Below are 24,811 nucleotides of genomic sequence, written 5' to 3'. Positions count from 1 at the left end.
TATCCATCAAAAGTTACGAGCATGAGAATATTTGCATTATTTTAGAAAATAGGGGGAAAAAACTCCGAAAAGTCATAGAATCATAACGAAAATCACACCATCAGATTCAGACTATCAGAAAACCCTTGTGTAGAAGTTTCAGGCTCCTATCTACAAAAATATAGAATTTTTGTATTTTTTTGCCACAAGGCAGATCACGGATGCTTGTTAATTTGTTTGTTTGTTTTTCTATTTTTTCCAGGGTTGATCGTATCGATCCAGTGGTCCTAGAATCTTGCGAGAGGGCTCATTCTAACGGAAATAAAAAGTTCTTGTGCTCTTTTTAAGTGACCAAAAAAATTGGAGGGTACCTAGGCCCCCTCCCACGCTAATTATTTTTCCAATGTCACCAGATCAAAATTCTGAGATTGCTGTTTTATTCAACGTAGTCAAAAAATCTTATAACTGCGTCTTTGAGGATGACTTACTTCCCCACAGTCCCCGTGAGAGGGGCCACAAGTTACAAACTTTTACCAGTGCTCGCATATAGTAATGGTTATTTGGAAGTGTACAGACATTTTCAGGGTGATTTTTCGGTTGGGGGGGGGGGGGTTGAAAAGAGGGCGATATGTTGAGGGAACTTTGTTTGGAGTAATTTGTCATCGGGGAAGAAAATTTTCAAGAAGGGAGCGCAGGATTTTCTAGCATTATTAAAAAAAATGAAAAAATAAATATGAAAAAGTTTTTTTTTCAACTGAAAAAAAGGAGAAGCATTAAAACTTAAAACGATTAGAAATTGTTACGCATATGACGGGCTCACCTCCTCCTAGTATCCCGCTCTTTACACTAAAGTATTTTTAGTAATTTCAACTATTTATTCTACGGCTTTTGTGATTCAGGGGTCATTCTTAAGAAATTAGTACAAAATTTAATCTTTAGTGTCAAGAGTGAGGTACTGAAGAGGGGGTGAACCCCTTCATATACGTAATAAAAACATGAGAATACAGAAGTTCGTTACGCTAAAGTTTTTTAACTGTTTTAAAAAGTAGAGTTAAGAGAAAGAGTCCAACTTTAGCGTAGAGAGTGGGGCGTTGATGAGGAAGCAGCCCCTTTCATATACGAAGTAATTTCTGTTCGTTTTAAGTTTTAATGTCGCTCCTTGCTTTCCGTTAAAAAACTTGTTTTTTTTTATATTTAATAAACGCAAAGAAACTATGATTTCTCTATAGGCTATAAATTACAAATAGCTTTATTTTTGAATTAAGTACAAATAATTTCAATAAGTAAGTATAACAATAATTTATCCTTATTTTAATATACAAGTTTAGGTGGTTCCAGAATCACATGCCAACACTTCTCCAACCCCTAAGTAGCAAGAAGTTGGGGTCAGGGGCGTAATTCGCTATGCTGCAGAGGGTATAACAGCCCTTGCCAGACCTCAGTTTTCCCCAGGACCCCAATTACTCCTCCCCAGCTTAAATTTAGTTTTGTCCAATAATTTTTTCCAAAAATAAGGTAAGCCTGAGTAATTCAAGCATCCAGAGAAACGGGTCAGTTTTTTTAGTGCATCTTTACCTTTTTTTTAATATAATATAGCTCATTTTTTAGTTTTCTCTGTCATTTTCACTTGATTTAGAAAAATTGGCTCCAATTTTGCCCCCCCCCCAGGATGTTAATTGCGCCATTTGCTGGGGTATGGATTCAGTAATTCACTAAGAATGTTGTTGCAAACCATGAACTGGATGACCTCTAATTCCCTTTGAATCAAAACACTTGACAAATACCTTACCGGAGCATGCTTTAAAAAATGAGTGCATCACATTTACAAAAAGGTGAATTGTCTAAAGAGTGATTGTATTGAAGGCATACAACCGTGATTAAAAAAAAAAAAAAAAAAAAAAAAAAAAAAAAAATGCAGGAGTCAAACATAAGAAACTTTAATTGGAAGTCCAATGCTTTACTAACAGAACCACGCCTCTAATAATATGATTTGATATATTTGTAATTGGTCAATTTATCAAGTACAATTTTATATACTGTACCTTAATTGTATTTCTTATTAAGGGGGCTTGGAGAAGGAACACACGACAGATGTTCTTGCAAACCTTCACTTAAGGGTTTTGAAGCGTAATTATCATTATGATATCTTTCCAAGCTTTTCTAGCTTGGAACGCATAATAGCATAATGACATGCTTCCAAGCTTTTCTACTTATGAAGTGACAATAAAATTTGTGTTTGTTGTGCTATATCGTACTTTCGGATTGTAGAATTGATAAAAATAAAGTATATATGAGCAATAGCTTTCAAATGAGCCATTAAACATCGCCCTAAAAAATTCTGGTAGTCCACTAGTCCCTTCCACATGAGACATGGAACCAAAAGTGCCATTTTTAGTGCCATTTAGAATTGCGAATGGTGCTATTTATAGAGAAAACGTAGATATGCAAAATATCTTTTATATGAACTATGACAAATACGTCTACGTTGTTTTGATAGCCTGCTATCCCTTAAGCAATGGCACAAATAGTGTAATTTTTAGTGCTATATGGCATTTGCAGATGGTGGTATTTATAAAATGCACATGGATGGGAAAAATATATTCCGAATGAGCCATTAAGAATCTCTCTATGATATTCTGGTAAACTACCAGCTCTGACAAAAAAAAAGAAAAAGAAAAAGGAGACCGTTCAGTGCCACCCACGCAAAAAAGTGATTTTGCCTGTCGTCCAAGGCGGTGAACTATACTTATTCTCTAAGAGTTTTTTAACTATTTTGATTTGAATTGTGCACTTTTCATTTTGATCTGACTTTCTTTTTCGAGGGTTTCAGATTTTTTTGAAATTCACCATAAATGTGTTTTCACAGTAAACTTTTGTGACGAACCGAAATAATAGTTACTATTCTTGAGTCAGTGTCAGATGACAATTTGTTTTCACTAGGCAGTTTTTTCTAAAACCTGTTTTTTAACTTTTGGTTACTATGGGTTGTGTTTTGCTCTTTACTAGGTAATACAAACATGACACAACTTAGGCGAATCTTTTTTTTCAAAACTAAGGCTCTTAATGAGTTTTCTCAAACTCTTGACCTATACAGATTTCTTTTTAGGCTGGGAAAACCTCGGATACCAGTTTTCAAAATAAATATATGGAGCCGTTTTCAAGTTAAAATACACACATATACAATTATTGCTCATTTAAAAAAATTAAATAAAAAAAAACTCATTTTTTTAGCTGAAAGTAAGGAGCGACATTAAAACTTAAAACGAACAGAAATTACTCCGTATATGAAATGGGTTGTCCCCTCCGCAATCCCTTGCTCTTTACGCTAAATCTTTTAATTGTTTTAAAAGGTAGAATTGTGGCAAAGAGTCAAACTTTAGCGTAAAGAGCGAGGGATTGCGGAGGGGACAACCCATTTCATATACGGAGTAATTTCTGATAGTTTTAAGTTTTAATGTCGCTCCTTACTTTCAGCTAAAAAATTAGTTTTTTTTTATTTAATTTCTGAACATTTTTGAATTAATACATGTTTGTTTTTGGCTCTCCGCACATAAATTATTAAAATGAAATTTGCATATTAATTCTTTTTTTGGCTAAATGGCTTTCTCTTAGTTTTTATCAGACGATTTTGAAAAATAAGGGGCGGGGAAGGAGTCCTAGTTGCCTTCCAATTTTTTTGTTACTTAAAAAGGCAACTAGAACTTTTAATTTTTAACGAGCGTTTATTAGTAAAAAATATACGTAACTTAAGAATTAACTTACGTAACAAACTTTCATAATCCTATATTTTTATTATGTATACGAGGGGGTTTGTACCCTCGTTAATACCTCGCTCTCTACACTAAATCGTAAGTTTTGTCCCAATTCTTTAAGAATGACCCCTGAATCAGAAAGGCTGTAGAATAAGTAGTTGAGATTACTAAAAATACTTTAGCATAAAGAGCGAGGTAGTTATCTCCTCCTAAATAGCTCGCTATTTATGCTAAAGTGTTTTTAGAACCCCTCATATGCGTAATAAACTCTGTTCGTTTTAAGTTTCAATGCTACTCCTTCCTTTCATTTTAAAAAAACGTTTTCATGTTTATTTTTCATTGTTTTCTTATAGTAATGCTAGAAAATCCTGCCCCCTTTTCATTGAATTTTTCTTCTCCCATGACAGATTCCTCCAAGGAAAGATCCTCCAACATAGCCCCCTCGCCTCAGCCCCACCCCGAAACAAAATAAAATCCCCCTGAAAACGTCTGTACACTTCCCAATAACCATTACTATATGTTAACATTGGTCAAAGTTTGTAACTTGCAACCCCTTCCCCAGGGATTGTGGGGGAGTAAGTCATCCCCAAAGACATATTTATTATGTTTTTCGACTATGTTGAACAAAATGGCTATCTCAAAATTTTGATCCGTTGACTTTGGGAAAAAATGAGCGTGGGAGGGGGCCTAGATGCCCTCCAATTTTTTTTGTCACTTAAAAAGGGCACTAGAACTTTTCATTGCCGTTAGAATGAGCCCTCTTGCGACATTCTAGGACCACTTGGTCGATACGATGACCCCTGGGAAAAAGAAAGAAAAGAAAAAAAAAAAAACAAACAAATAAACACGCACCCGTGATTTGTCTTCTGGCAAAAAATACAAAATTCCACATTTTTGTAGATAGGACCTTGAAACTTCTACAGTAGGATTTTCTGATACGCTGAATCTGATGGTGTCAGTTTTTTAGAGTTTTCGTTACTATTGAGCCGGGTCGCTCCTTACTACAGTTCGTTACCACGAACTGTTTGATTAAGATGTTTCAAGTTTATAATTGTTCGATGATGAGCGCTAGCAGACGGTCGGTCTGTTCTTACACATTTACTTTTATACTTTGTAAAGTATACCGTTTTGTAATTACAGTTTTATAAATAAGGATTTTAATTACGGTTTTACAGCAATACTTTTTATTTAATCAGAGACACTCACCAAGATCTAATAAAACATAGTTGAATGTTTATCAGACCTTTGTAAAGGTCATTCTATGAATGGTGTTTCTAGCGTTAAACTGTAGTGGTTTGAGAAGCACTGAATTCTCCAAGGAATTTGTTATAGGCTTCTGGCAATTATGGATTCGTATTAATGCATATCTGGACGGTTTTCTTGAAAACAATAAGTTATGCTGTGATTTTGTTTGACTAGTGAAGAGGAAGGAAGCAACTTCACTTTGAGCAAGTGAAGAAGTTTTTCTCCCTTCTTTAAATAAGGAGAGAAAACCATAGATTGATTGTACGCACTGTTTACTTGACATTGTTTTTGCGTTCTAAATTTTTTCACCTTCATCAATTGACAGGAAATAGTGAGAAATAATAGAAACATTGAACAAAATGAGTAATTGGCTTAAATAAAAGAATGCAAATTAAACATATTTGTATGAAAATGTCTTCTAATTATTTACAGCATTTACAAAACCTGTTATTAAGTAAAAGTACAAGCAGCCAGTTTCAAAAAAGTGATTTACACAGTAAAAACAAAAGATTCCCCAAGAAATGTCTTGCTGAATTTTAAACAAGTAAGAAAATTCAATTTTTTGTTGTTGAGACTGTGATTTTTGTTTTAAGTCCAACAAATTGCTGAAATTATTAAGATTTATGTACTTTTAGCAAAAAAAAAAAAACGAAAGACATAATCCTCCTCAACGCAAAAAGGTTTCAATAATCAAAGTGGTTGGGATCTCAATTGTAGATTGAAATTTCTGGAGCATCATATTTGACAATGGTGTAATTTAAAGTAAATTTATGTAAAAAACATTTTTGTGTACACACAAAAATTTATGTGAAAATATTTTTAGCTTATCATTACTATTTCAAGGCAATGGATATATTTATTATTAGGAATTTTCTTAGTTTTGTGTTATCTAAGTAACAATTATAGTCTATTAAAAAAAGAGAAAGAATCTTTTTGGCTATTTTTGCATAAACGCAAAACAGCAAATATGGATATTTAAGATCATAATACACAGAATTTTTTCTGTAGGATTTTGGATTAGGCTCTGTCTTACGCAGTAGATTGTCTATTGAGCACTGTTCCTGTCCGTGGTTACTATTATGACCAGTTGGGATGAGATATATGCAACCCGAGTGTTTATGGAAAAGTTAATATTTGCTGAGCTTCTGTTTGCAATAGTCACAATATATGGCTTAAATACATTATTTGTTATTCAGGGTTGTTACCGTTAATGAAACATCTCCAAACTTGATGATTTTACAGGTAAAACAGAATGAAAATTGAAGTATAGGCTAGTTGTAAATATTAACCAACAAAGAGAGATAAAACTCCATAAAAAAAGAAAAAAAAACCTCAAACGAGACTACGGCCAGTAGAGAGGAAAGACTAAAACAACGCATCATGAAGCTTTGATGTTCTCATTGAAGTAACTCTAATAGCCTCTTTTCCCTACGTGGATCAGTAGCGACAATTGTTCTTATTATTATTGGTGGTGGTTTTATTTGTTTTTAGTTTAGTGTTTTTTTTTCTTTTTATCTTGTGCTGAGGACGCCTAGTTTGGATACAAGCGAAATATCCGCGTTGTTTTAGTCTTTCCTCTCTACTGGCCGTAGTCTCGTTTGAGGCTGTTTTTTTTGTGGAGTTTTATCTCTCTTTGTTGTTTGTTGTCATGTCTAGCCAGTTCGGCTTAAGACCTTTCATTTGTAAATATAGCGGTAAGTATAGTTGCAATGTTTTTTATTCTCAACAAATCGGAAATTCTACAATGGTTAGAGTTCCCGTAAAGTCCTAAATATTCTGTTCCAACGAATTTCAGCTTTTGAAATTCTATATTTTTTTGTTGATAAACAATATGAACAATTTCGGTTGAATTTCAAACAATTTATTTTATAGTTTAACAGGGACGCTAACACGAGATGATCCAGATGAAAATTCAACTACAGGGAATTCTGCAAGTAAGTTTAAGTAATTTTCTTCCTCTTTGTCCGCCCGTAACTATTTTATAATTATATCGATACTATTTGAGGAAACAATGTTAATGTTCATCTAAAAGTTTTCTTGAAGTTTAAATTTTACTTGAACAAAAATCTGAATATGTATTGAACTATGTGTCGTAAACTATATAGCTGAAAAGTATAACCGTCTTGAACAATATGTATTTGTTTTCCGAAAGCATAATGACGATAAATGAAAAATAAATAACAGTATTAACCAAAATGACTGGGAAGAAATCGTGATCATAAACAGAATTTTCGATGTTTAATGAAAACTAACGTCGATTCCTAGAAACTAAACTATCAAAGAATTAATGTGATTCTGATATTCATTTTTATTTTCAATGTTGTAAAAATAATATATAATATTATAATGTGTTTCGTCTTCAGTAAAGCGCGAATGTTTGAAGGGGCTTTGAAATTTTACGATAAAGAGAAGGGGAAGGGGGCAGTAGCCAAACTCCCGTTTCTAGTAATTGTTCTTTTTTGGAATTTTCAATTTAATTTTTGCAAGTTTTTAGATTTATTTATTCTTGAATTATATTAGTACCGGTTAATTCTATACTTACTATTAAATTTAAAAAAAAGTCTTTTTTAAACTGAAAGTAAGTAGCGAGATTAAAACTTAAAACGAATGAAATTACTCCGTGTTTAAAAGGGGCTGTTCCTCCCTCAACTTCCCGCTCTTTGCGCTAAATTTTTACTCTTTTTCTCAATTCTACTTTATTAAACAGTAAATAACTTTAGTGTAAAGAGTGGGAAGTTGAGGGAGGAACAGCCCCTTTCATACACGGAGTAATTTCTGTTCGCTTTAAGTTTTAACGTCCCTCCTTACTTTCAGAAAAAAAAACTTGTTTTTTTTTATTTAATTTCTGAATGTTTTTTAATTAACGCATGTTTTTATTTGTGCTCTCCGCAGATTAATAACTAAAACGAAATTTGCGTATTATTTTTTTTTGGCTAAATGGCTTTCTCTTGGTTTTGATCAGAAGATTTTGAGAAAAGGGGTGGGAGAGGAGGCCTAGTTACCCTACAATTTTTACGGTTACTTAAAAAGGAAACTAGAATTTTTAATTTTTAACGAACGTTTTCATTAGTAAAAAATATACATAACTTACAAATTAACTTACGTAACGAACTTCTATATTACTACTATTACTACTAGAGTCAAAATTGCAGAATCCTGAGTCAATAGGAGGGATATAGACGGTTTCTGTTGCTAGACGGCTACTAATGGAGATAGGAGAAGGCTAAAGTAGTAACTAGACCTTAGAGGGTGCAGAGTGGAGATGGGCTTGTAAAAGTTTGAAAGATTAGTGCAAATTTAATCACGAGCAGTGTTGCCTTTGGTAGTTGGGACCAGAGGGTGGTTCTTTTTTTCAGAGTTTAATAAACTGTGATTTTATTTTTTTTTATTTTTAACTTGTGCAAATTTGGAGCCTTTACTTCAGTAATAACGATCACACCTGATCTATATATTTTAGGAAGGGAATCTAATTAATTAAGCAATTCAAATTTGAGACTCCTAGTGTTGCCTAACAAAAGTGCGGGGAATTGAACACGGCCTTTGAAGGTGTCATTTTTTCACTTTTACTTTTTCTTATGTCACAAATAAGGTCAGAGATACTACTGGGTCAAGGATTCAAATTTGAGACTCTTAGTGTTGCCTAACAAAAGTGCGGGGAGCTAAAAATGACCTGTGAAGGTGCCTTTTTTTCACTTTTACTTTTTTTATGTCACGAATGAGGTCAGGGATTCTAGTGGGATTTGTATCAGAGGGTAAGCTTATATAATCAAAACAACAGGCTGGGGGATCACAGGGATATCTTTTTCATGTGAAATGGCATTTAATTGAACAGGCAAAAGCAGAATATCTAAACAACAGTAGCCAAGTGGCAGTTGCGTTTGAGGTGAACTGGAGGGATGAAGAGAGATCATGCTTTTTTGCGGGGATATGGTACGAAGATTTTCCATTTACTGGGTTCACAAGGGGGCAGAGAAGGATAAATGGAAAGGTAGGATCATCTTTTCACGAGTTGTTCCTGATGCGCTGTTTTGAAAATCAGAACACAAATACTGAGTTTGATCTCCTTCAACTTTCTTCGAAAGCGATAACAAGTATATGAAGTTGCAACTGCAAAGTGTCACTTTTCTTGCGGCTAGTTATATCAGTCAGAAGTAGTGAAAATTGCAGTTGCATCCAGTCGCACTTTGGATTGTTGTAATAGTAAAAGTAGTGGCCTTAAGAGTTTCAAGATTTTAACATCCTTAATTCTATGATATTATAGATACACCTTTTTGATAAGTTGGATGTAATATATTTTCATTTAATTAAGGTCAACATACCCTTTAATATTCCTGTAAAATTTTACCTCAATTAGCTTACCCTGTTTGGACCAACCTAGGATCAATATCCCCCCTTAACCTAATGAATAATACTGCATATAAAAATGGACAAGTTGTAAAATTTAATTTTTTTTCCCGGAGGCTATGGGACTATGGAATTTGTGGAATAATAGCTATTATATACTATAACTAATTTCAATGGAATGGCTTTTGAGGATTTCTATGCGTGTCAGTGGCGGGTATCTAGATGAACAAGAGGGGAGAGACAGGTTGCCCTTTACTCCTGGTTAGACATAACTTGATTTTATCACACCAAATAATTGCTAGAAACAAACTTGCCAAGCTTGGTAAAATAAAAAATAAAAACGTTTTGTGCCGAGGAAAAAACGTGAATAATTCAAATCAATAATAAAGTTAGAATAAAATATAAATATTTTGGTTGATTCTCTTTTCAACTGTCTTCAGTAAAAATAAAGTAAATAAACGGCGTAACTCATATAAGAAAGACCCCAGGAAAAATAAAAACAAATTATGCCTTAAAATAATCACTACCCACCAGTACTTTGTATGAGTCTAGTTTCAACCCCCCTGCGGTTAAAACAGCTGTGTACTTTGTTTAAAATCATATGGGAGACGTTGTGGTTATGTTTTCATTAAAATTTTTGCTAGTTGGTAACTCAATTCTGTTAAACAGTTCAAAATAATAAAATTTCTTAATGCTCATCTATGATATACGTTCAGTTTGGGGTATGAGTTTTGGTTGATAACTTCCCTATACCCTTGTCAATGATTGATTCTAACAAAGTAATGGGATATACATTGCAAAATAAAATGGGCTTCTTAGAGTTTAGTTCTTGAATTTTTTGAGCTTCAGACAAAATCTGAAGTATCTAATGAATATAGAATAAAACTATTTTTTTTCTTTTTAAGCAAGGAGTTTGGTTGAAAGACAACTGCCTATTCCTATGGTTATGTCTTGGCTCTTTATAACCGCAAACTAAAAGTTTTTAGCCTCTTCGAAACTTGAAACGTCTGTAATTGGTTATTCATCTTATCTTGCAGACTTAATGTGAAATAAAGATCACAATGTGTCGTTTTTGAAGTGTCATAAGAAGATATTAGGTTAGGTCTTTTCACAAATCCGCATAAAAGAATACCATCTAAAACCCAACTTAGAAATCATACTTCAAAGGGAAAGGTTTCAATATGAAAGTTTCGATAAATTTCTGTTTAAAAAAGTACAAAAAAAGTAAGGGATAGGATCGATAATTGAAACTGCAGTTTGCGTGAGAAAGTAGTTACAACATCGGAAGTATAAAGAAAACAGTTGTTTCGGCTGAGATACATAGTGGTTTTAATAGTTAATATTTTGGAGTCAATGCTGGTAATACTAAATAAAAAAGACAAGTTTTTTTTAACTGAAAGTAAGGAGCGACATTAAAACTTAAAACGAATATAAATTATCCGTATATGAAAGGGGCTATTCCCTCCTCAACTTCCCACTTTTTGCGATAAAGTTTGACTCTTTCTCTTAAATCTACTTTTTAAAACCGTGAAAAACTTTAGCGTAAAGAGCGTTGCGTTGAAGAGGGAACACCCCCTTTCATATACGGAGTAATTTCTGTTCGTTTTAAGTTTTAATGTCGCTCCTTACTTTTAGTTAAAAAAAACTTGTTTTTTTATTTAGTTTATGAACGTTTTTGAATTAATACATGTCTTGGTTTTGTCTCTCCAAACATGAAACGAAATTTGCTTTTTTTTTTGCTAAATGGCTTTTTCTTAGTTTTGATAGGACAATTTTGAGAGAAAAAAAAGAGTGGGGGAGGAGGCCTGGCTGCTCTTCAATCTTTTGGTCACTTAAAAAGGCAACTAGAACTTTTAATTTTTTTACAAACGTTTTTATTAATAAAAAATATAAGTAACTTCCAAATTAATTTTCGTAACGAACATCTATATTCCTATATATTTACTACGTAGATGAGGAGGTTTGCCCCCTCTTTAATACCTTGCTCTTTACACTAAAGCTTAAATTTTGTCCCAATTCTTTAAAAATGACCCCTGAATCACAAAGGCCGTAGAAGAAACAGTTGAAACTACTAAAAATACTTTATCGTAAAGAACAGGTATTTAGGAGGAGATGAGCCCCTCATATGCGTACAAATTTCCGTTCATTTTTTTTTAATGCTGCTTCTTACTTTCAGTTAAAAAAGCTTTTTTACATATTTATCTTCTCATTGTCTTTTGTTATGAATAATAATAGAAAATTATGCGTGCCCTTCATCGAGATTCTCTCCTCCCGTGACAAATTTACCCATGGAAGGATCCTTCCAGTTAATCCCCTCCCCTAAGCCACCAGAAAAAAGTTCCCCTGAAAACGTCTGTACACTTCACAATAACCATTACTGTTTGCAAAAACTGGTCAAAGCTTGTAACTTGCAGCCCCTCCCCCGGGGACTGTGAGGGAGTAAGTAGTCCCCGTAGACATAGTTAATGTGTTTTTCAATTATGCTGAACAAATTGGCTATCTCAGTATTTTTAACCTTTGATTTTGGAACAAAATGAGCGTGAGAGGGGGTCCAGGTGCCCTCCTATTTTTTTGGTCACTTAAAAAGGGCAATAGAACTTTTAATTTTCGGTAAAATGAGCCATCTACGCAACATTCTAGGACCAAGGGGTCGATACGATCACCCCTGGGGGAAAAAACAACAACAAATAAACACGCACCCGTGATCGGTCTTCTGGCAACAAAAATACAAAATTCCACATTTTCGTAGATAGGAGCGTAAAAATTCTGCAGTAAGGTTTCCTGATACGCTGAATGTGATGGTGTGATTTTCGTTAAGATTCTACGACTTTTAGGGGGTGTTTCCCCCTATTTTCCAAAATAAGGCCAATTTTCTCAGGCTCTTAACTTATCACATGTAAGACTAAATTTGATGAAGCTTATATATTTAAAATAAGCATAAAAATTCAATTCTTTTGATGTATTTATTAGTATCAAAATCCCATTTTTTAAATTTCGTTTACTGTTGAGCCGGGTCGCTCCTTACTACAGTTTGTTACCACGAACTGTTTGGTTATAATTGGAACCCATGTCCCTTCATCATAGGCAACGCAATAGGGCTGCCTAAGTAAAGCGCGATATGGACACATTATTTGGAGTTTTAGGGAATGACACTTTGTATTTGAGAATGATAACCTCCTTTCCCCAGAGCCCTCAAGGCAAGTGATTTTAGTTATGCCCTAGGGAATATAACATATATATAGAAAGGGTGATCGTATAAAGTTTTGAGGGGGGTCATTGTATTGGTAATCATAAGTGCTAGTGTCCTTTTTGAGATTCAGAGTGATCGGAGTGTAGATGCCCCACCCCCCTTACCTCATATTTTCCCAAAATACACCTAATAGAAATTTTAAGATGGCAACTTGTAGTCATAGAAACTTCAGAAAGAGCTCATTCGATTGGGAATTGAAAGGGCTAGGGCTCTTTTTGATAGTTGAAAGTGATTAGAGGGCAACTAAACCCTCCTATCATACCCACCATTTTCCTTAAGCATATTCAATCAAAATTTTAAGATAGCCATTTGTTCAAGGTAATTGAAAGTGTCGGAAATTATATTTTTGAGGATGACAACCCCCCTCCCCCACAGACCTAAGGACAAGGGTTTCAAGTTATGCCCTGGAGGCATATAAGGTATACATAAGAAGGGTTATTGTGTAAATTCTGTAGGGGGCTCATTGGGCTAGTAATTGGAAGTTCTAGTTCCCTTTTTAAGATTCATAGTGATCCAAGGTTGGATACCCCTCTCCACACACCTCGTTTCCGAAATGTATCTGATATAAATTTTGAAATGGCCATTTGTGTTGTAGAAAAACTTTGAAAAGATCTCATTCGATAGGAAATTGAAAAGGATAGTGCCTTTTTCAATAGCCGAAAGTAATTGGAGGGCAACTAATCACTCTACCATGCCCACTATTTCCCCAAATTCATCCAAAACGAATTTTAAGATAGCTATTTTTTTCAACGTAATTGAAAGGCCCAGAAATTATGGCTTTGACGATGATAACCCCTTCAAAGCCCTCAGGGCAAGAATTTCAGTTATGCCTAGGGGTGTATAAGGTCTATATAGAAAGGTTGATAGTATAAACTTCAGAGGGGGTTCATTGGAGTGGCAATCAGAAGTTCTAGTGTCTTTTTTGAGATTGAGAGTGGTGAAAGGGTTGATACCTAACAATATTCATTTATAACCCACTTACATCAAAAGATAAATATTGGAGTAAACACAAACGAAAATCAACAATAACACAAAAAAACAATAAATTACCGAAAACAATTAAACAACAATAACAAGAAATTAATAAAGTTAATAAAATAAACGGATTAAACCATGGTGAGGCGACAAACACCGATACGCTGTTTCCTAAGACTTTTTTTGTATAAACAAGTCAGGTTGTCAGTAATGTTCGGAAGGAAAGCATATTTATAATTTTTCGATTCTTATACCAAAGATGAGGATAGAGAAGATATTCACAAAAACGGAAATAGGCCATCCAAATATCGCTAAAATTCTTATTCCTAAGAATAGGATAAAGCCTAGAAAGGTAAAGAACAGAATGATCTAAAAAAAAGTAGAATCAAGCTTTCTAAGGGAAATACAATTATATTTGCCTTGACTGGCTACAATTTTAGAGTAACCAATTTGGATCTCTTTTCTATCATCCCAGAAGGTAAGCTCACGAAAATTTTTTAAACATTTGGCAAGTGTAATACCCAACCTCCAAATCAAATCTACAAGAGGGATGGAAATTTTCTTAGAAGTTAAAGGTTTAGGTGGGGATGGAAAATTGAAAGAAAGATACTTACATTTACCAGCGTTGAGTGAAAGACCTATTTTAGTAAAAGAATAAGAAACTTTATGAGACATCTGTAATAGTCTGAGTTTATACCGGCTAATTAGAAGAATATCATCAGCATAAGCAAGGTATGAAATATCAGTTAACCCAACAAAACACACAGAAGAAATATTCTCAAGAATATTCGAAATACAAAATTTAAAAATACTTCGAGATAATGCTCCGCCCTACCCAACAGAGACAATAAAAGAAGAAAGGGCACCATTAGTCTTAATTAGAAGATAGGATTTACTATGCAAAAACTTATGAAGAAAAATCAGCGATGGATAATGACGTGACTATAAAGAGAATAAAGAGTCTAGCTGTGTACAATGCTATCGAAAGCCTTAGAAAGATCAAGAGCCCAAATGTGTAGACCATACTCTTAAGCAGAAATATCTTGAAAAAGACAGACAAGAACACGGTGTGTGTGCTGGCAACCGATACCAGACCAAAAACCGAGCTTGTTCTCCCCAAAATTAGCATTCAAATTAATGAAAGGAGGAAGGATATATTCAAGGACTTTACTAATATTGCAAGTAACCATAATTGGCCTGTATTAAGAACAGTCCAATGGACTCTTTCTTCGCTTAAGGATGGAAGTGATAGTTCCCACAAAAAGTAATCAGGAACAAGAGAAGAAAAAATACACATTTGGAAAAGCAACCGTAAATGGAAAAACAAAGACGGGCAGTTTACTTTAAGATGACAAACACTATTTTCGTCAACATCATCAGAGCTTGATTTCAATATCTTAATAGATACAATTACAGCATCAACAGAAACGGACAGAACTTGTGAGTCAAGGAAGACGGGAGAGCCGAATCCAGCAATTTTGAGTAAAATGAGTAAAAACACTTCCCAGCTGGTGAGATAAGGTAATTAAGATTTACTCAGTTGTCCAGTTTAGATGAACTAATCACTTTTGTCCCATTCATTCTTGTTGGTAGGAAAATCTAACCATTTACATCGGCTTGATAGCAGACGTTTTATAAACACACGTTTAGTTTTTTTTTTAATAAGTAAGTAAGTAACTAACTACTTTTATTACCCAAAAATTCACTAGAATTACATCGGAGTACGGATGGAAAAAGAAAAGAAAATCACACTACGAACATAACCATAATTAATTTTTATTTTTAACCCACACGATACATAAAGTAAATATGGTGGAGTAAGAATAAATATAAAAAAGCACAAAAAGAAAAACAATAAACACAAATAGTCAACGAAAAAAACGGATAAGGTGGTGGTGAGGGGATAGGCACGCAGAAGCTGTACTAGAGAGTTTTCTGTGAAGAATCTCCAACTTTAAAGTTATATCAGGAACTGAGAATTTTTTAACAAGAGTCCAGTTTTTTGTCCAAGGAGGAAGATACAGAAGAAATTGCAAAATTTGAAATAATTTATCCGAATTCTTTTTAAATTACTATTATTAAGAAGGGGGAAAAGACCTGAAGCATAAAGGACAGAATGATCACAGAAAGTAGAATAAAGTTTAGCCAGCGCATGTCTATTATACTTCCCTCTATTTGCAACAATTTTTGCATAACCAATCTGAATCTTTTTACTTATATCACAAACAGTACGCTGACGTAAGCTCGAAAGATTGTTAGTAATAGAGATACCAAGCCAACGAATACAATCAATAAGAGGGATAGTGAAGTTATTACAGTGAAGGGGAGTAGCATTAATACAGTTATAGGGAAGAAACTCACACTTATCTATATTAATTGAAAGGCCAATATCAGAGAAAGCATCAGAAACTATAGAGACCATATTGGAAAGACCCTTTTTGAAACGGCTAATCAGAAGCAAGTCGTCACCATACGCAAGATAAGAAACATCCGCAAGACCAGAAAGATATGTACCTGAAATCTTAGCCAGCACACTAGAAATACAAATCTTAAAAAGCGTAGGGGACAGAACACCACCCTGCCTAACACCTTTTCGCATTCTTATAATAGTCTCTGGTGCAGATCCTAATTGAAGAAACGAATTTGAATACCAAAACCTAAGAAGCATTATAATAGAGAGATTGACCCCAGAATTATACAAAGAAAAAATGAGCTGACTATGGACCACACTATCAAACGCTTTCGAAAGATCCAAAGCACAAATATAAAGACCATTTCCCTTGGAAGAATTATCAGCCAATAGAGAAGACAGAATCTTATGCGCATGCTGACAACCCACCCCACTCCGAAAACCAAATTGGTTCTCAGCCTCAATAATATTTTTAGTCAAAAATGGTAGAAGGATATATTCAAAAACCTTACTAATATTACAAGATACAGTAATAGGTCGATAGCAAGAACAATCAATCGGTGACTTTCCCCTTTTTAAAATTGACGAAACAGTGCCACACAGAAAACTCTCAGGTACGTATGAAGTACATAGACACATTTGAAAAAGAAGCTGAAAGTGAGATATAAGGGGGGTGCATTCAATCGTTATATGCATCTTAGAAATACCATCCTTATCAATTGAATTAGATTTTAAACTTTTAACAGCATTAATTACGGAAGAAAAAGATATGGGCACTATATGGCGTTGCGAAAACATTGTACTAAAGAGGAGGGTAAGAAGGCGAGTATACACAGAATGCACTGAATAATTAATCACTGAAAAAATCGAAGAATAATGTTTATACCAAGCTGAAGTTGGAAGGCAGTTATTTGTCATAGTTTCATCATTTATCTTGTCAGAATTGATCACTTTTCGCCAATCCTCCCTACTTGCAGGGAAATCCATACCGCGGTAACGTGCCGACCTAAGATAACGTTTATAATTGGTTTTAGTTTTACGTTTGATATCAGCGACACACCCAGAACTTGGCCGACCACACTCATTCCATATCTGGAGCCATAATTTTGCTTTATTTTTTATCGACTTTAAACAAGGGTCCATTGAACAGATAGGTTTTTGTGTTCTTTTACGAATACGTTGTCGAGGTACGGCAGCTTCTTCTGCCCTTTTCATACACATCACAAGTTGGTTATAATAACAGTCAATATCGGCTTTACCATTCGTAGGTACCTGGCGCTGAAGAAGATGATATGGAACACGTATTTTAGAAAGAAAGGTTGTCAAGGTAGAGATGTAGTGCGGTATATTGGCTTTGCTCCAATTACTTTTTTCAAACCACTTCGATTTTTCTCGTGAGCAATTGATTTCCGATAGATCAATATCCATTGTAAATGTCGCTGGAATTGGCATGTGGTCAGTATCTTGCTCGTTAACATGAACAGAAGCAGAAGAAGAGATAATACCAGTTGAGCAAATAATATGGTCAATATCACTTGTGCTTCCAGAATGATGAACATATGAAAAATCGTGGGATTTGGGCACAACGCGGTATGAAGGAAGACACTCAGAAAGCAGTTCCCTTCTCACAGAAGATCGATTAATATCAGTGTTTAGGTCCCCAATTATTATATACTGCAGAGAGTTTAACAGTACCTGATTCACAAGATTCTTAAGCAGACCACACGCCTTTCCAAATTTAGTTAAGGATCTGATCGAGTATCCTTCATATGGAAGATAAGAGTTTATAAATACAATACTGCGGACATGCATAGCCAAAAAAAATTCGTCGGAGTAGAAGAGTACTGGGGAGGGTAAATGAATATCCCGTTTAAAGACACAGGCTAGTCCACCGGAAGAGCGACCGCAAGTAGCTTTTGCTGGACTCAGGAACGCAGTATGATGCTGACTTCGACAAAAAAAAATTCAAACTTGAAGCAGTGAGAAGATACTCCTGGAAACATACCAAATCGTAGGAACCGTACAACTCATCAATAACAGAATCCTTATCTTTGGTGCCATTTATATTGAACGAAATAACTAAGATTGATGCACTCATGGTTGAAAGGTGGATTTGCACTTTATTCGATTCTTAATAACGGGGCAGGAAAAGCTATAGGAAGGGTGTTTTTGGCTGCAATTTGCGCAATTGGGATCAGCAATGCATGGCTCATCTTTTGTTGAAATGTGTGGCCCTCCACAACGAGCACATTTCGGGAAAACGCTGGGACAGGAGTACTGTAGATGGTCTAGTGATCGGCATTTAAAACAGCATTTGGATAGGTCCTTGAACTCGTAAACAGGAAAAATTTCATAGCCCACTCTGAGGCCATGCTTAAAAAACGTAGATTGTGCAAAAGAATCCAAAAAGTCGATTTTCACAGACTTAGATAGGCCCTATCTCTTAGCATCTATGATACCGTGTTGGCTTCCGAGTACCGTAATGTCAACGTCGGTAGGAATATTACGGGATATACAAAAAAACCACTTGGAAGCCACTTTTGTTGTAGTACCGGAGATTATGTTCTGGATTGACGAGCAGAAGTCCTCCGTAGCAGACTTGTCCATATTAATATACCACTTGTCATTGATGGGCTTTGCGCTACGTACTAATTCATGTCCAGTAATTTGGTCTATAGCAGCTTTTCGCTTAAGAGGGTCAGATAAGACGTCTGGAACCTTTGAGATGATAACTGTTGCCTGCGAATGTCTTCAAGTTTTGAAGACATTCCCAAAACAACTTGATGGAGCTCATTAACTTTTGAGAATAAAGAGGTGTAGGCAGTGGCAGGGAGTCAGGATACTTCCGTAGGACGCTTTATGACGAATGTCGGAACATCAGTGTCAGTTTCGTCAAGAGATTTTAGTAAAGTAATTATGTCGCTGAAATGGCTAACCAATGCATTAGTTCCCTTCCGAATAGGGCAATCTTCATGACCCGGAAAAAGCTGCCACAATAACGTCTTTGCCACCTTGACCGAATTAGAGTCAAAAAACTCCACTCTATGCCTTTTAATCACGTCATCCTCTGCTCCAATTAGCAAATTGCTCTGTACAAAATTAAATACAGGCGAATAAACAAGGACAGGATTATCGTCACTGGTAACAGGCATCACGCTGGTTCAATTTTTTCTTCTATAATTCAAGTACAAAAAGTTCTTTTGATAATACTCTTATGTAGGTCAAGGTTACACGTCACTTTATCCTTAACCAGTTATTGCGAAACCTTGAATTGTAATGAACGAATTTCCATTCGATGAGAACTTATAGCCGAGTGTTGAAATAGTTCACAATTCTTAAGCTAAAAAGGGCTTACTGAATTAATAAGTTCATAAAATATCCAATTCAATCCTGGTGTGTTCACTTTGAATGCAGATTCAATAAGTAAACACACACAGTGTACACTGACAAAACTACTGACACATGATAGCTAGCCACGGGTTCGTCCTTCCTTTAGCCTTCTCCAGGAAATTCTCTACGACCCAGCTAATGCAAACTGTTGGATCGGACACTCCGTAATTACGCATGATATACGAGTTCTTCGTCCACGGAGGAAGTCTCAGAAGGAACTTCGCGAATCGAAAAAACAGAACTCTTACTTTTGTACAAGATTGAAGATTCAAGATTTTATTTAAACTTCTGTACAACACACACAATATGAAAAAGGGTCAAGCCGGAGACACAAGGTCGATTGACAAAAACCTGGTATAACAATATAGCACACCTATTTGACAGAAAAAAGAAACAAAAACAAATGCATAAAATAAATATAAATAAATCCACGACTCACCACTAGACGGGAACCCACCCACAAAACAACTGACACTCGGCAAATATCAATCTGAAAAACAAAACAAAAACAGTGTGCAAGCGAGGGTGACCGATGACCGGCAACTTATTTGAAAAAAAGAAATGAGCCCACCTTATCAATATCAAACAAACAACTATTCACTTTAAGATTTTTTTTTATTACTGATTCTTGAATTTATTTATATGGATAGAATGAAGTTGCTTTTTAATATGTGGGAGAGATTTACTGTAGTCAATATATGGTAGATAAAGATGCCATGAACCCATGATCGATAAATATGGCGAGAACCGTGATCTCTCAGTGGTTAATTTCAGCTGCTGCATTCTCCATTTATTACGGGTTTCATAAACATGGTCAGGTTGCTCAGGGAAAAAATTTCTCGTACGAAAGTACAAAGGCAGTTCTGAGTGGTTATATTTTACCTTGAATGAAAAAGAATGAAGAGTGAATAATTCTGAAACAGACAAAATATTAGTTAATAAATATATAGTTTCAGTTTTAGATTTATTTGGATAGGAACAAGGCGACGGTAAATATCTTTGCAAAATTCGAAGAGCCTGGTTTTGAAGAGTCTTTATTGGTTTTATATGATATTTGAAAGTTGCTAAATGAATTAGGGGACAATACGTATGATGCGAATGCACCAAGGCAAAATAAATGAGTCGTAGAACTTCACAGGGGAAAAAATGCTGAAGCCTCCTCATTACACCAACTCCTTGGGCGATTTTAACGCGTGATCTATTACAATGTTCTTTATAAGATAGATTTTCATCAATAGTTATACCAAGATACCGGAGTGAAGTTACCCTTTGAATTCGAATATCTGTAGCCTGATCAATTATAGTTGAAATTCCTTTTGCTTTGTGTCCAAGTCTACTAAAAATGATGAATTTCGTTTTGGCGGCATTCAATGACAAAAGACTAGCTTTTAGCCATACAATCTGCTGGGAAAACACGATATGCAGCTTCTCTTTGACATCATCTTCCGACTTTCCTGCAAGTCTTGATCCGGTATCATTCGCGAAAAGAACATTCAGGCTGTTGGTTTCTGTTGCTGATGGAAGGTCATTTATGTATATTAGAAGAGCAGTCGTCCCAGAATTGAACCCTGAGGAACACCAATATTGGGCAATAAGCATGGATCCGAAACTGTTTTATTGATAGTTGTTACTTGGGATCGACCTCTTAGGTAAGATGCGATAAAATCGTGCGCTGGTCCTCGTATCCCACCATGGTTTAATTTAAACAACAATATTTCTTGACAAATCGTGTCAAATGCCTTCTCAAGATCCAAAAAAATACTTGCCGGAATCATTTTTTTATCAAGACATTCGTGAATAAATTGGACCATTGTCAGGATAGCGTCCTGCGTACTATGTCCCTTTCTAAACCCATACTGATTTTTTGAAAAATAATCATTCGAAATAAGGAAATTATACACTCGATTATGAAAACATCGCTCCATTAATTTAGAAAAACCCGAAAGAATAGATATAGGTCTGCAATTCGTGCAATTACTCTGGTCAGAGCTTTTATACAGTGGTATCACCTTTGCTTTCTTAAATGAATCCGGAAAAGTTCCCGATCTAAATGACAGATTTATCAAATGACACATTACTTTATTAATACTCGGTAAAATAACTTTCACAATGTTCGTGGACGATTCATCAATCCCCGGGGAATTCCCATTTTTTAAAAGTTTACCAATATTGGCAAGCTCTTTCTCTGTTACCGGTGTTAAAAATATAGATTTTACAGAAGGGTTTACAAGGTGTGTACAATAATCACATTGACCATGGGGCAGGTTATGTTGGAGCTTGTTGGCAACCGATTGTCCAATTGACGCGAAATGCAAATTCATGTAATTAGCTATTTCTAGCTCCCTTTCAATTATAAGACCATGAGCGTCCTTTATTTCTGATGGTGTAGAAGTTTTTGGTGATCGATTTAAGCAAGAATTGATTAGCTCCCAACTTGTCTTTGGTGACTTACTTACTTCTCTAAAAGAATCAAAATAAAATTTCGTTTTAGCATTATGTATTATTCTGAAAGTAGATTTTTGTATTTATTGAAAGTTGTTTTATTTTCATCGCTTGTGAATGATAACAATTTTTTATAAAGACAGTTTTTTTTTATTGAGGTCAAAAGGGAGGGCGATATCCACGGTTGAATGGGTCGATTATATTTTCCTTTTCGTGTTTTTACTCTGGGGCATGAGTCATCAAAAGCAGCGTTAAATTTTTCAAAGAAATGAGCCATCCGCAGAGTTTATGTCTTCAGCATCAAATACACGAGACCAATCGATAATATTCAATTTATCCTTTAAACAGTCCAGATTTTTTTTTATTGATAATCCAGTGTGATATTTCTGGTGCTTTTTTTGTTTTGAAACTGATATTTCACATAGGAAATTAACAAAAAATGATCCGAAAAATCCGTTAAAACAATTTGTGAAGACGTGGCTGGTGTTGTTAAAAATATGTTGTCGATGAGAGTTGCACTAGTGAGTGAAACCCGCGTTAGGATTATACATGAGGGAATCAGCGATTTTCATGTCATTAGAGAAATAAATTCGGTTGTTTGAGTATTTTCATCATAATTCAGTAAATTTATTTTAAAATCGCCCATGACCACAACATCTTTATCGTCTAGAGATGCTAATAAGGATTCCAAAGATTGCAGAAAAAGCGGGATTGGTGCCAACAGAGGCTTATAAATGACAAAAATTTGTAATTTCTTGGTTCCGGCCCGACATTCAACAGCCAAAATTTCACACAATTTTTCAACGTCAACATTTTTTGAGCTCTGACAGACGTTTAAAATGCACTCCTTCTTTCAAAAATAACCCGAAGCCACCTTTTCCATGGTTTTGTCTACTTTTTTCAATGAAATTTTATCCCGGAATTTTAACATTATGTTTTTTGGCATCACTGATGAATGTTTCACAAACTCCCAAAATATCAATTTGATTTCTTGGCAATAATCTGGTTAGTTCATCAATAGAACTAATTAGTCCCTTTGTGTTTATAAATCCAATTCTCTTCGAATTATTTTCAAGTCTATTTATTTCATCAGGAGAAACTTACGATGACGGTTTTATTTCTGAAAAAGTGTTATTTTCTCTTTGGCCAGAAACATTAAAAGTTTCAGAAAGTAACGAAAGGTTTAGAGGTTTCCCCTTCAAAGATGTCAGCCTATCGCGTCCCCCCACAACCGCTAACTTAGAATTCATATAAAAAGAGTCAGAAAGATTCTACCTCGTGCCAGCAAGTCCGCGCGACAAGGACCCCGTGCCATTGATGAATCATGAAAAACCTGCCATCCTTCGAGCAAACTTATATTGAGTAGGTATAAATGAACAGAAATAACTGGGGCAAAAATAATGAAGAGAATCTTGAACCAAGCTATCCTAAGTAACACACGAAAGTAAATAATCAACATCACACAAACACAAAAATGCAAAATATATCAATCAAGAGCGGAGTAGACCTTATTTTCTCACACTAGTCGCCTTTAGTGATCTTACACTTTTTCCCACTGCGACTCTGAATCCGATTTGTATTCAAGCCACAATTTGGCACCTTTTTGCTTCAGGTGTGTAAATTGTACGGATCCATTATCTCGTAATTTCTTACCCTTAGCCAGTAATTTATTTCTCACAGTATTTAATTTGGTCGGCAAGTCCGTGCAGATCCGGACCCCTGTTCCTTTCAATTTCGATATTGATCTGAAAATACATTGAATATCTATTTCTGAGGATACTGAGAGGAAACTGGAAGGGCAGTCAGCTTACGGGTAGACACGTTCGACTTCTGAGATATTCGGTAGGACTGTAATATTTGAACATTATCAGTGATTTCCATTGTCGATGAAAATAATGTTGACACATTCGCGAAAACTGTCTGTTGCTGTTTTTCTTTTGATAATCCGTGGATAATTAAGTTGATTTTACGGTCTTTAACTTCCATTTCGAGTAGTTTCGCTTTGATTGTATTACATCTCGACTTTCGCTCTTCAAGCTTGTTTTCTAGGATGACAATCTTCGAATCACCAGACTTCATTTTTCAAAATTTGAACCTCGTCCGAAATCGACGACAGCGTAATAGCAAACTCACTTTGTTTGCTAATTATGAAATATAGCTTCTTTTCCAGAGCCTTCATTCTATCATCAAACATTTTTTGGCTGATTGACGACATATTTGTTTAGCTTTAAAGTCCGCTCTCAAGTGAAATTTAAACTTTAATTAAAAATATTAACTCAGTTGCTAACCGAATCCAAATAACAGAGACTGGGCTCCGTCAGTAACACTAGTCAAACAAGTTCTCTAGTTCACACGTTGAATGAAAAATCGGTATGAAAAATATACATTGGACGGACGATAAATAATTCCAAAAAGATGCTATATACAGTACATCTGGGAGGGCAATGGCATTATACAGCGACGCAAGAAATCTGCAGAAGACTCGATGTCTGTTACCAATGATTAATCCGTAAGCAATCCGGATTTTTGCCTCTACGTGTCGTAAAAGTAACGTTCCTGTCGAGTGGAGGCTTCGACCGATTGGTAAACCAAGGAAGGTAATACTCTCACATGGCTTAACAGCTGAATCACCTAAAGGAATTTCTTTCTCATAATACCCCGCATTGAAGAACAGTACGGCCGATTTAGAAACATTAAATGATAAGCCTATTTTATTATATTCCCTACCCAAAATATCAAATTCTTCGATAGTCGATCGGCAGACCTGTTAACTGGTACAACAACGGATTCAGTCGGACATGAGGGTATTTTAATTTGCGCTCTAAGGTTATTGTACATATAATACACAGCTCTGACAATACACAGATTTAGCCCATGTTTATACACTTCTAAAAGGATCTGCGCATGCACCAACGAGTCAAACGCGTGGCTTACATCAAAAGAACTAATAACTAATGGGTGACCTGTTACCTCAGAATCAGACAAAATAGCAGCAAGGGCGAACAGAACATCAGCGCAACCAAG

The 24,811-nt window shown here is 35.2% G+C and overlaps 1 protein-coding gene across 10 annotated transcripts in view; it reads left to right on the top strand.

The window, feature by feature from the left end:
* Nucleotides 1-24,811, top strand: part of LOC136036875 (uncharacterized) — a 148,529-nt gene that overhangs the window by 50,547 nt on the left and 73,171 nt on the right. For all 10 annotated transcript variants that reach the window (XM_065719218.1, XM_065719214.1, XM_065719217.1 and 7 more), the window contains exon 4: nt 6,849-6,910. In XM_065719218.1, coding sequence (XP_065575290.1) covers nt 6,849-6,910 — 62 coding nt within the window. The remainder of the gene's footprint in view (nt 1-6,848; nt 6,911-24,811) is intronic.

This window comes from Artemia franciscana, chromosome 16 (assembly GCF_032884065.1).
Source record: "Artemia franciscana chromosome 16, ASM3288406v1, whole genome shotgun sequence".
Classification (NCBI taxonomy): domain Eukaryota; kingdom Metazoa; phylum Arthropoda; class Branchiopoda; order Anostraca; family Artemiidae; genus Artemia; species Artemia franciscana.
The sequence above is the reverse complement of the archived record's forward strand: the minus strand, read 5'-3'. Positions and strand labels throughout refer to the sequence as shown.